This window comes from Rhinopithecus roxellana, chromosome 6 (assembly GCF_007565055.1).
Source record: "Rhinopithecus roxellana isolate Shanxi Qingling chromosome 6, ASM756505v1, whole genome shotgun sequence".
In the NCBI taxonomy this organism is placed as follows: domain Eukaryota; kingdom Metazoa; phylum Chordata; class Mammalia; order Primates; family Cercopithecidae; genus Rhinopithecus; species Rhinopithecus roxellana.
The window spans coordinates 54,543,964-54,557,599 of record NC_044554.1 but is presented as its reverse complement, the minus strand read 5'-3'; the positions used below and the strand labels follow the sequence as shown (position 1 = coordinate 54,557,599).

The 13,636-nt window shown below is 37.3% G+C and overlaps 2 protein-coding genes across 5 annotated transcripts in view; one reads left to right on the top strand and one right to left on the bottom strand.

Moving 5' to 3' along the window:
- Positions 1 to 8,266, top strand: part of TRIM24 (tripartite motif containing 24) — a 127,353-nt gene extending 119,087 nt beyond the window's left edge. For both annotated transcript variants that reach the window (XM_010356312.2, XM_010356311.2), the window contains exons 17-19: positions 748 to 822; positions 2,818 to 2,967; positions 3,701 to 8,266. In XM_010356312.2, coding sequence (XP_010354614.1) covers positions 748 to 822; positions 2,818 to 2,967; positions 3,701 to 3,910 — 435 coding nt within the window. In that variant the 3' untranslated portion in view covers positions 3,911 to 8,266. The remainder of the gene's footprint in view (positions 1 to 747; positions 823 to 2,817; positions 2,968 to 3,700) is intronic.
- Positions 8,267 to 10,106: 1,840 nt separating this feature from the next.
- The window catches only part of SVOPL (SVOP like), a 101,973-nt gene continuing 98,443 nt past the window's right edge, over positions 10,107 to 13,636 (bottom strand). For 2 of the 3 annotated variants that reach the window (XM_010356308.2, XM_030933414.1), the window contains one exon: positions 10,107 to 13,282. In XM_010356308.2, coding sequence (XP_010354610.2) covers positions 13,271 to 13,282 — 12 coding nt within the window. In that variant the 3' untranslated portion in view covers positions 10,107 to 13,270. The remainder of the gene's footprint in view (positions 13,283 to 13,636) is intronic. The other variant, XM_010356309.2, reaches the window with a different exon arrangement.

Here is a 13,636-nt window from a genome sequence, read left to right as displayed (position 1 = left end):
ATAAGTTTTTTCCTCAGAATTGCCACCAAGGAGTTGGGTTTTTTCTTTACTCTTCCTGGAAATAATTCTTTTTTTTTTTAACCGAATGGGACTAGACTTATGCATCAAAGCCAACTGATGCATTTAACTGTAAATAACATTTACAGCTACCAAGTCAACACTTTGTTACCAAAAAAAACGCCTTTGCTAAATTATTAAATAGAACAATCAATCAATATGAAAGTTGTCATGCAAGAGGGGACGTGCCCATTCACTGCCAATACTACTCAGTGGTTACTGGGATAACCCATAAGCAGGGACGTATGAATAGCAGAGCACATGGTTGGACCTTCTGCATGCAGAGAGGTGCCTTAGGTCTGTATGCACATTGAGAAGGTCCACCTCCAGTTCTCCTGAGAGACATACGTTCTTCCTTTATGGAGCATTACTAATTTATAATACACAGACTGGAGCAATAAGTGCAAATTTATTGTTAGAAAACTTCAAATGGGGTTCTAGTGATTGTCTTAGTTCATTCAATTACAGGGCCTGCTCCCAAATACCATATATACCCTAAATTGTCAAGTAGTACAGTTCAGTTAATGATTGGGAAGGAGAACAAAACTCCAAGAATCAACAATTTTTTTGTATTCGTCTGAGTTTAAATTTTTAGTCTGATACTTTGGAACCTCTGAGATTGTTATTTAAAATAAGCTGTGAATTCATTGTTTTATAATATTTTATCTGTTTTTATTTATTTTGGCTTAGAAGTGTGAACGCCTACTTTTATTTCTTTACTGCCACGAAATGAGCCTGGCTTTTCAAGACCCTGTTCCTCTAACTGTAAGTATTAATGTCATTTTGTGCATGTTTACACAGTGGAATGCTTTTCTGGAATTTTTATTTATGAGAATCTGCTTATATACCATTTTCTAGTATTTTTTAATATCTAAACCTTAAATCTTAATAATATATACTGAATGCTTTGATTCTACATAGGTACATTTTTAATAAGTGGCCCAAAACTTGTGTTCATTTCTCAGGTATTCTTTCTTCTTTTCTCATCTATTTTACTTAGTACTGGGATGTTTGGGGTGATTTCTGTTAATTGTCTGTATCGCCGGGCGCGGTGGCTCAAGCCTGTAATCCCAGCACTTTGGGAGGCCGAGACGGGCGGATCACGAGGTCAGGAGATCGAGACCATCCTGGCTAACCCGGTGAAACCCCGTCTCTACTAAAAAATACAAAAAACTAGCCGGGCGAGGTGGCAGGTGCCTGTAGTCCCAGCTACTCGGGAGGCTGAGGCAGGAGAATGGCGTAAACCCGGGAGGCGGAGCTTGCAGTGAGCTGAGATCCGGCCACTGCACTCCAGCCTGGGCGATAGAGCGAGACTCCGTCTCAAAAAAAAAAAAAAAAAAAAAAATTGTCTGTATCTTAGGAGTTTTAGGCATGTTTCCAAAGCTGTTGGAAAAAAACTTTGTTTGAAATAAAGACATCTCACCCTGCTAAATTTCCCGTACTTATTTATAGGTCCAGATTTCAAGTAAATACGTAGACTTTACCAATACAAAAAAGTTGAGGTTCATATTGAAAGTTTGATGTGACTTTAATGCATAATTTTAGGGTGCTGGAAAGGGCCTGGTACCCCAAAAAAGTATTCTAATGTCTGAACCCAGGAGGCGGAGGTTGCAGTGAGCCGAGATCACGCCATTGCACTCCAGCCTGGGCAACAAGAGCAAAACTCTGTCTCCAAAACAAAAAAATTTAATTTGTTCTACAGTTTGATAAATCTCAGATTAGTACAAAGTTAGAAGAATATCAGCTTAGTAAATACATTCAGCTGATAAACAGCTTCTTTCTTAAGAACAGGTTTGGAGAACCTGATACAGGAAATAAATACTTCCAGGGAGAAGGCTCTTTTGTACCCAAAAGAAGCAGGGTATTGAATTGTGCTTTCTATTATCCTGGCTTAGAGTTACGTTATTACAACAGCACTGACAAAGTAGCCCCCTTTTTCTTAATAAATATCATCTCATTTCGTCTGTACAAAATGCTGTGAGTTTGGCAGGATTATCCCTATCTGGAATATGAAGAAACTGAGGTTAAGTAACTTACCCAGGACCGTGATACTGAGCAGCAGAGCTGGGGATTAAACCCAGATTTGAACTCCTTCTTCCTCTTTAACACTTGTTATATAATACATGCAGCAAAAACATGTCAGATTCTACTAGAAATGATATTATTTCTAGTAATTGCTTTTTGTTTAATAATGAAGAAAGAAAATCTAGATGATTTAAGAGGGAATATGTGAAGACAAGGTTTTTCATTAAAAATAATTGGGACTGGGTGCAGTGGCTCATGCCTGTAATCCCAGCACTTTGGGAGGCAGATTGCTTGAACCCAGGAGTTTGAGACCAGCCTGGGCAACATGGCAAAACCCCATCTCTATAAAAAATACAAAAATTAGCCAGCTATGTTAGCACATGCCTGTAGCCCCAGCTACACGAGAGGTTGAGGTGAGAAGATAAGCCCAGGAGACAAAGTGCAGTGAGCCGAGATTGTGTCACTGCACTCCACCCTGGGTGACAGAGCAAGACCCTGTCTCAAAAACAATAATTGGTTAAACTTCTTGGAAAAAGTAACCCAAACCTTTACCAGTATGTATGTGGAAGGCAGTGGGCACTTATAAACACTGTTAAATGGGTTTCTTTACTAATGACAAATAGCACAGAGAAAAGCAATGAGAACATTCTGAATTTTAGAGCACATCTCATAGAATATATTTAGGACAGGGTAGAATTTAGCTATTTGTATTATAACATCTCATTCTTTTTAAAGGTGCCTGATTATTACAAAATAATTAAAAATCCAATGGATTTGTCAACCATCAAGAAAAGACTACAAGAAGATTATTCCATGTACTCAAAACCTGAAGATTTTGTAGCTGATTTTAGATTGATCTTTCAAAACTGTGCTGAATTCAATGAGGTGAGGCTAGGGGAGGGAAGGGGGCAGGAAGGAATAGCAGTGTGAAAATCATTTTATACTAAACACCTTGTCAACATAGGAGACCAAGATGTCTGAGTTAGAATACATTTCCAACTTTTCAGATCAGGGAATACAAGAGAGAATTTAGATAACTCTATCCACATTTATATTCAAAGGTTTATTAGATGGTGATGGAAATGTAAATTACAGCCAATAACAGAAAGACAAAATATTTTTCTCTGACCTAAAATTATTATCATTCCCACCTTTATTTCTTATTTTTATGTTGATCTTGAAATATTAAGGATGTGGGCCAAATAGCTCTAATTTTAAAATTTCTCATCTGTCAGTTCATCTAAACATCTGTCAGACACAGGACCTTTTGCTGCTAGGTGGTTTGTTCTCTGTTACTCATTGTAAGAGTACTACATTTAATTTGTTTTAAAAATACCTGGTTCATGATCCTATGGTTATGGAATCCTAACTGATACATCTTTGGTAATACAGTCCTACCATTACCACCTTCTTTTAGAATAATCCAGTCTTTTACTTTTTTCCACACTTATGAATCTTTTATTTTAGCTGGCCTTCTGTACAGAGACTTTGTCTAGTCCTAGACTTTTATTTCAATGACTGTGCATGAACATTTTTCAAAACAGCTCATTAATATATATAATCTCACAAGTCAAAAGTGTGTCCTTTCTTTACTCATATTTTTATTTTTACTCAACAGCCTGATTCAGAAGTAGCCAATGCTGGTATAAAACTTGAAAACTATTTTGAAGAACTTCTAAAGAACCTCTATCCAGAAAAAAGGTTTCCCAAACCAGAATTCAGGAATGAATCCGAAGATAATAAATTTAGTGATGATTCAGATGATGACTTTGTACAGCCCCGGAAGAAACGCCTCAAAAGCATTGAAGAACGCCAGTTGCTTAAATAATAGGCAGCACCACTAGCTTGTGCTGGTTTTTAGATATTTTTGTTTTCAAAAAAAATTTGTCAGTAATTTAACATCACTACAAAGAAGAGTTTGTGACTACTCTGATCTCTGTTTTGGACGTTTACTAGACTTTGATTTCCTTAATAGCCCATTTCTCTTAACCTCTTATCACTAAGAAAGGAGATGAATGGAAGAAAGAAAAAGGATAGAAAAAGGATGGAAGAAAGAAGCATTGAAAACAAAGACATTCTTCCCCCTTCTTGGATTTTTAAACCACAATCTGGAGCGATAGCTGCTGTAGAAAGGAAATAGACTTTGTATGAACTCTTCAGTTGAAAAGTATACGTGGTTTGGATGTGTGCGTTAATTCAGTTTTAGAAATGAATACCACTACCCATGAATTATATGGCCTGACAATATGAGTTAGGTGTACTGTACTAAAGAACAGTACTCCACAAACATGGGTGGTAACAAGAGTTCCATCCCAGGAGGCCAAACGGTGCAACAGAAGGGTAGGTTAGATGCTATTAAGAAGGCACCTAATAGTACATGATGTAAGATGGCAACTGTATTAAAGAAAAATCCGGAAAACAAATGTTTGATTTTTGTTTTTTGTTTTTATCTTGTCTGTAGAGGTGTTTGGTATAGCAGGTTTTCAAGGCCACTTTTTATACATTTCTAGATCTAGATTTTCAACTTCTTCCACTGAGGGAAGTATATACGTTTGGTTTTGCTGTGTGTCTATGTGAGGTTTAACTGTACAGGTGATCCTTTTACAACAAGCCTCATTGTTTGCAGTATAGCTGTTAGTGGAACTATCCAAAATATAAATACAGCAGCGTGCACTGTATTTGATGTGAGGTTTCTTCATCTACTGGGCATTAAATATAAGTTCCTCTGAAAGGGACTCGTTTTTGTGGTTTTCATCTATCTGTAATTTGGAATGAAAATGTGTTGTGGGATTTTGGGAGCAGGCAGTTGGGGGGAATTAATTAATAGTGATTTTTTTTTTCCTGAAGCATCTAATGTTTTTCTTTTGAGAGTCAGAACATCACATTTAATCTTTGATCTGACTTCTGATTTTATTCTCCTGATAGAGATACAAAAGACCTATCTTCTGAGGACAAGCATATTCTTAATGTGCCAGACCTACCCAGTTCAACTGATCTAGATAGAAGAAAATTGCTGTGCCATACACTAATCCAGCATTTGACACAATACCTAAATGGTTAGCCGAAATTAATCCTTATTTATAAAACATTAACTGGAGTAAATTTTTCTCCTTAGGATGATAGAATAAAAAGAGCTGACTTTAAAGAAGGCTATTATTTGCATTATGTCACCTCCCATAAATTTAACATAGAAGACTTGGTTTTATCTACATGGCTTTACTTCTTAAAATGGAAAATACCCTGTGGCTAATTCATTGGGTTTTCAGGTATTGCTAAAGATAAAATATAGGGAGAAAATAACTTGTTAGCAATAGCTTCCCGTTGTTCTTGTTCATAATATGTCAATTACGTATTGTTAAAAAGTCCTAATCGCTTTTCCAAATATGTGTTACATGGTAATGTTTGTCATTGTTGTTTTAAAGTTGCATTTGACATTTGTTCTCCAAAGAGTGTTTGAACAGATTTTGATAACAGTGCACACACCTTTTGTCTTTTTTTGCTCCAGCATTTTATTTTTAGCACAGCAGCTGTGGAGCTTCTGCTAATTATTTTATTGTTGGTATCTTAGAATACTGTTCGTCTGACAGTTTATTCTTCCATACTTGTCTCCCGAGTTAAAACAGAGCAACACAGTTAAATTATTTTGAGAATCATTACAAAAAGGAGTTAGAACTTATCAGAGTAAAACTATAATTTCCTAAATGTGACTAATGAACCGCCAACTGTCACTAGTACATTCAGTGCCATATTTATCTTTCAAAACAGTATGTGTTTCACCCTAACCATCTTTGGCTGAATGAAAGGCAGTTGAGAACCATCTTTTCGTCATACATAATGTATTAAAATATAATTATATTTAAAGTAAAGGTCTCGGGGCCGGGCACAGTGGCTCACACTTGTAATCCCACCAGCACTGTGGGAGGCCAAAGTGGGCGGATCACAAAGTCAAAGAGTTCGAGGTCAGCCTGGCCAACATGGTGAAACCCCCGCTCTACAAAAAATACAAAACTTAGCCGGGATGGTGGCATGCACCTGTAATCCAAACTACTCAGGAGGCTGAGACAGGAGAATCATTTGAACCCAAGAGGCAGAAGTTGCAGTGAGCCAAGATCTCACCATTGCACTCCAACCTAAGTGACAGAGACTCAGTCTCAAAAACAAAAAGTAAAGGTCTTGGGTTTCTCTCTGTAAATGGCTCTTGTGTAATAGTCTTTAGATTAATATCCTTTGACTTTATTAATAAGTACCTGTGTGCCCAGGTGGATCTCAGCTAAGTCATCCTTAAATTCTGTTCAAATAGAAATAAACTATAAAATGAGCCTAACTATAACCCACTCATTTATCAAGCATTCCCCCAAAAGTTCAGTGCGATTCAGGTACCCTTGACCTAAACTTGTACACTCCAGTGTACATCTTTGATAAACTCTGGAAGATTTCCCTCTGGATTTGGGATCAGGAGCCCAGTGGGCCCCCATTGCTGAATGTTTACCACACCTTTGGCTAGGGCTTATGGATGAGCAGACTACGTGGAAGCTAGGATTTACTCAGTTCCACCTCACTGACAGCTTTTCTAGGGGCCAAGCAACTGACTTTTCTGCGTAAGGAAGCCCAATTACTTGACCAGTGACATATATGGCCATGGCAAAAGTATAACTGGATGGACATAGACCATATTGAATGCAGAATACATTTTAGATCAGTATCTGGCATTGCAATCATTTTGCCTTTTGAATTAACATGCCCAGCTTGTCTTTTCTGAATGGAAGGGTAGGAAAGTAGAAGGTACTAAAAAGGAAATGTAGTTTTAGTTTCTTTTCTAAGCTAAAGAACTGGCTTTACTACTACTATATTTTACTACCACACAGTAGTATAGATGTAGTATAACTTGGTTAGGAATGCTTTCCGAAAGGTTACCTCCATAGTCTAAAGGGTGAGTATACAGCTGATTGTTCCATTTATGAAACTGCATTTCAATATCCTATGCTGTTACTGTGCTTAGACACTTAGGTACATTTGAGTTCCAAGGAGAGAGAGTGAGAAGAGGAACTCCTCCTCTTGCTGAGCTCCGGTCCAAATTAATGTGAATCCCAAAAGTAAATTGCTGCAAATGAATAAAAGGTTTTAGGTTTAAACTGAAGATATATTCATTTTAAGGTTTATATGTATTGGTTGTGAATGAGAGAAATTGAGTGATCTGATTGGCCATTAAAATTACGGTAAACAGGCCAGGCGCGGTGGCTCATGCCTGTAATCCCAGCAGTTTGGGAGACCGACGTGGGTAGATCACCAGAGGTCAGGAGTTCAAGACCAGCCTGACCAATATGGTGAATCCCCATCTCTACTAAAAATACAAAAATCACCCAGGCGTGGTGGCACATGCCTGTAATCCTAGCTGCTCAGGAGGCTGAGGCAGGAGAATCAGCTTGAACCCAAGAGGCAGAGGTTGCAGTGAGCTGAGATCACACCATTGAACTCCAGCATGGGCGTCAGAGCAAGACTCTGTCACAAAAAAAATTATGGGGAAAGGCCGCGTGCGGTGGCTCATGCTTGTAATCCCAGCACTTTGGGAGGCCGAGGCTGGTGGATCACCTGAAGTCAGGAGTTGAAGACCACCCTGGCCAACATGGTGAAACCCCACCTCAACGAATATACAAGAAAATTAGCTGGGCGTGGTGGTGGGTGCCTGTAATCTCAGCTACTTTGGGAGGCTGAGGCAGGAGAATCACTTGAACCCAGGAGGTGGAGGTTGCCGTAAGCCGAGATCACACCATTGCACTCCAGCCTGGGCAACAAAAGCGAAACTCTGTCTCAAACAAAAAAAAGAAAAGAAAAAGAAATTATGGTGACCATGCGTTCAACCATCTGATTTCTTATTGAAATTGAGCTCCTCCTTTTAAATAACCATTTATATATTTTTAAAAGTATTTTATAGCCCTATGTAAATTAATAGTTGATGTCTTTTTATAAATGTTTATTGCATATTCATCTTGAATGTGAATTTACTGTTGTAATTCACATACTGGTATTATGTTTCTGAGTGAGAATAATGCTTGCCAATCAGATCACAGATTTTTCTCCATGAAGGTTTTACTTATTGAGACGGACATCTAAGGTAGTAGTCTTCATTTTTAATTTTTGGGGGCAGATTGGTGCTTTGGTTTTAATAAAAATTAACTTTGATGGATTTTTACTGTCAATATTTTACCACAAGGATCTTTTAATGGGAAAATTACTGAATATTACTTCAGCAGAGTTCTAACTTCTTTGAGTCTCCGTTACTACTCCTGTTGTTCCCCTAGCTGTAACACTGATACATATAGGGGCAAGCTACTAGTCCATAAATAGCTGTAATAGGAAAACAGTTTTTTAAAATTCTAACGCGTGTATTTCACTGGCCTTAAAAGATTTTTTAAAAACTGACAGGAAGGAAAGCGGGTGGTACATATCTTGGATTATTCTGCCTCATACCAGCCACTCCCAAACTAGAACGAAAGATGCCATGAAAACTTCTGCTTGTCTGGAAGTTATTTGGGGAAGGAGGGAAAGACACAGAGTGGGGACTTTTGGAAGTCATTTAAAAAATTTAGCTATGTTAATTCCACTTGTAACGTTTGAAAGGTTTTGATTCTCATAATTTCTGAGAATTACTATGTTCTAAATTTACTATTGGATATTTAACAGATCTTTCATGGGGCCAACCTATTTGCTTTCTTAATTTTCAAATTAAGTCCTAATTTGAGTCCTAAAAAAATCTTTCCTTGTTAGTTGCAAGTTAAACATTTAATAAAATTATTTTCCCATGTTTCCATATGTGGTATGGAATAAAGGCTGTTTTAACATTCCCTGAAAGATACTTGGGAATATGGATTCTTTGCCTATGTACTAATGCCTTTAACCCCAAGATAACTGAACCAGAAAATTCAGTCAGGAATCTTTCCATTGCAAATGACTGAATCCCAATTGCCATTGCTTTGAGGGAGAGGATAGAATATACAGATCAACCAGAGTTAAGCCCTCCTCACCTTTTAAGTGAAAATGTACTGACCTGAGAAGTGGCATTTCTCCAAGGAAAAATCAGGGTGTTCTCTATTACTATTATTACCATTATTATTATTATTAATTATTATTATTATTTTTTTTTTTTTTTAGGCAGGGTCTCCCTCTGTCATCCAGGCAGGAGTGCAGTGGGACCATCATGGCTCATTGCAGCCTCCATCTCCTGGGTTCTAGCGATCCTCCTGCCTCAGCCTCCCAAAGTGCTGGGATTACAGGCATGAACCACTGCATTCAGCCCAGGGTGTTCTTAACAAGAAGTAACAACAAACTTGGCCACCAAATGCCAGACTTTGACGGTGATGCTGGTTTATCTGACTGGTCCTTTTAGGGATTTACTAATGAGGTTGTATGTTAAGAAAACCCAAGGTACAAACAGTTCAAAATAAATATTTTGGCATTCATATTATAAAAGTTTTTGCAAAATTTCAGGCCAATATTCCTAATGAACATCAATGTGAAAATCCTCAGTAAAATACTGGCAAACCGAATCCAGCAGCACATCAAAAAGCTTACCCACCACGATCAAGTCAGTGTCATCCCTGGGATGCAAGGCTGGCTCAACATACGCAAATCAATAAACGTAATCCAGCATATAAACAGAACCAAAGACAAAAACCACATGATTATCTCAATAGATGCAGAAAAGGCCTTCAACAAAATTCAACAGCCCTTTATGATAAAAACTCTAGGTACTGATGAAACGTATTTCGAAATAAGAGCTATTTATGACAAACCCACAGCCAATATACTGAATGGGCAAAAACTGGAAGCATTCCCTTTGAAAACGCCCAAGACAAGGATGCCCTCTCACCACTCCTATTCAACATAGTATTGGAAGTTCTGGCCAGGGCAACCAGGCAAGAGAAAGAAAGAAAGGGTATTCAATTAGGAAAAGAGTAAGTCAAGTTGTCTCTGTTTGCAGATGTCATGATTGTGTATTTAGAAAACCCCATCGTCTCAACCCCAAATCTCCTTAAGCTGATAAGCAACTTCAGCAAAGTCTAAGGATACAAAATCAATCTACAAAAATTACAAGCATTCCTATACACCAATAACAACAAACAGCACCAAATCATGAGTCAACTCCCATTCACAATTGCTACAAAGAGAATAAAATATCTAGGAATACAATTTACAAGCCATTATAGACTGCTTTAAAGAGACTCTAGAAGGCTGAACAGCAATTAAGAGAAAAAACATAAATGCATAAACGCATAAACTTTAGTTGCTCTCTTTCTACAGCATACATAACCTTAAGAGTTTAGTGTGCACAGGTGTGCTGTCTTGCATGCATGGAATGGTTTCAAAACAAATAGCATGTAAGTAGAGGCATACAACAGAGATTGCGGTTTCAGTTCCAGACCACTGCAATAAAGCGAATATCACAATAAAAATGGTCACAAATAGTTTGGTTTCCCAGTGCTTATAAAAGTTATGTTTATACCGTAGCCTATTAAGTGTGCAATAGCATTATATCTAAAAAACATCTACATACCTTAATTTTCTTTCACCAAATAGCTTCTCACATATCTTAATTTTGAAATAATTCATTACAGAGAAGTGCAATCATCAAAGCCTTCAGCAAGTTAATCTTTTGCTGATGGAGAGTCTAGCCTCAATATTGAAGGCTGCTGACTGTTCAGAGTAGCAGTTGCTGAAGGCTGGGGTGGCTGTGGCAATTTCTTAATGAAGTTTGCTGCATCAATGGACTCTTCCTTTTATGAAAGATTTCTCTGTAGCACATGATGCTGTTTGATAGTATTTGACCCACAGTAGAACATCTTTCAGAATTAGAGTCAATCTTCTCAAATTCTGCCACTGCTTTATCAACTAAGTTCATATAATATTCTAAATCCTTTGTTGTCATTTCAACAATGGTCACAGCATCTTCACTAGTAGACTCTACCTCAAGAAACCACTTTCTTTGCTCATCCACAAGAAGCAAGTCCTCATCTGGTCAAGTTTGAGATTACAGCAATTCAGTCACATCTTCAGTCTCCACTTCTAGTTCTCTTAGTATTTCTGTCACATCTACAGTACCTTTCTTCACTGAAATCTTGAACCCCTAAAAGTCATTTGTAAAGGTTTGAACCAATGTCTTTCTCACTCCTGAGTTATTCTGACTCTTCCCGTGAATCACAGATGTTCTTAATGGCATCTAGAATGGTGAATTGTTTCCAGAAGGTTTTCTGTTTACTTTGCCCAGATTCATCAGTGGAATCACTATCTGTGGCAGCTATAGCTTTATGAAATATATTTCTTAAATAATAAGACTTGAAAGTCAAATTTACTTCTTGATCTATGGTCTGCAGACTGTTTCGTTAACAGACATTAAATTATCGAGATCTTAGGTGACTCGGGATCTATGGTCTGCAGACTGTGTGTTTTGTTAACAGACATTAAATTATCGAGATCTTAGGTGACTCGGTGCAATATCAGTGAGCAGTAATGTTTTAGATGAAGTCCTTTTTTTGAACAATAGGTCTCAAAAAATGGGCTTAAAAAATTCACCATGCCGTAAACAGATAATTCCATCATCTAAGCATTGTTCTATGTATAAAGTACAGGCAGAGTAGATTTAGCGTTATTCTTAAGGGCCCTCGAATTTAGAGGTCAATGAGCATTGGCTGCACCAACTGCATTAGACCCTAACAAGAGAGTCAGCCTATTCTTTGAAGCCAAGCATGAACTTGTAACTATAAAGTCCTAGTTGGCATCTTCTTCCAATAGAAGGCTATTTTATCGACACAAAAATCTGTTTGGTATAACTACCATCAGTTATTTTAGCTAGATCTAAATAACTTGCTGTAGTGTCTCCATTAGCACTTGCTGCTTCACCTTGCACTTGCCTTCACAGAGAGGTAGGGTCTTGCTCTATGTTAGGTTTTGGCTTAAGGGATTGTTGTGGATAGTTTGATCTATCCAGACCAAACTTTCTCCACATTAGCAATAAGGCTATTGTGCTTTCTTATCATTCGTGCATTTTACTAAACCAGACCCTTCAAGAACTTTGTGCATTCACAACTTGGCTGTTTGGCATAAGAGGCCTAGCTTTGAGCCTATAGCTTTCAACATACCTTCCTCACTAAGCTTCATCATTTGTAGCTTTTGATTTAAAATCAGAAATGTGCGAGTCTTCCTTTCACTTGAACATTTACAAGCTATTGTAGGGTTATTTGGCCTAATTTCAATAGTACTGAGTCTCAGGGGATAGGAAGGCCTAAGGAAAAGGAGAGAGAAGGGGGAACATCCAGTAGGCAGAGCAGTCAGAACACACATGTATCAATTAAGTTTGCCTTCTTACATGAGTGTGGTTAGTGGCACTCTCAAAACAATTACAATAGTAACGTCAAAGATCACCAATCACCACAACAGATTACCAAAATATGACAGAGACACAGTGAGTACATGCTGTTGGTAACAGTGCCATATATGGAAGCACAATAAAATAGGACAGGCCTGTAATTACATGATGGCGAAAAGTTTGCTGCATTCTTTAATCTTTATCAAGAGAATCAAAGACTCCCCCTATAAAAAAATAAAATTAGAGACAGGGAATGTAAGGGGTAAAATTGGTTTATTCCCTGCTTCTTGGCGATTATGTGTAATACTCATTCTAATTTAAGCATTTTATGAATAAGCAATTTTCATCAAACTATGGAGGCTATAAGTTACATAGCGAATTTGAATTTGAACTTGATGGCTATTCTAGTTGTTTTGAAAATGATATCATCCCAGGTTCTTGCCTTAGCTACAAAATTTCAGTTCAAGTTTAGCTACAGACCTCATGGGAGAATATCAAATATAGGTTTAAAATTTAGTATTTATTCATATAAAGGTTTACAGACTTGATTTCAAGGAATAAAAGCCATCTTCCCCCCACCATCTCCCTTTCACACCCCTTTGAAAGCTTAAGTTATATTTTATAAAAGTGCTTTATATATTGTCCCTCAGGGAAGAGATCAATATAGAGTTACCTACCCCATTCCCATACATGCCTTTAAAAAAAAAAAAAAAATCACTTTACTAATTACCGAGTAGCATACAGAAGTAAAACCAAGTTTTAAAAAATGCACCGCAGTTCTGAAGATAGAATCCATTTTTCTCATGTGGTAGACAGCTCTGCAGGTCTTCATTTAACTTGCTGGAAGACAGTTATTTAATAGATCAGTAACACTTTTAAAAAGGCTTGTCCGTTCATACTCAGCTGATATTTTAGTCATAGAAGATTCTTTAACAAAAAATTATTAGGAGGGAAGATCCTAGCATTTACCTTAGTGTATCTGAAGATATAATGCTAACTTTTTTATTCTAATATAATGCAGATGTCATTTAGAAAAATTCATATTTTATATACATTATATATACATTTATAATGTATACATATATACATACATATACACGTGTGTTTATATATATATAATTTTTTTTTTTAGAGACAGGGTTTCACCATGTTGGCCATGCTGGTCTCAAACTCCTGACCTCAGGTGATCCACCT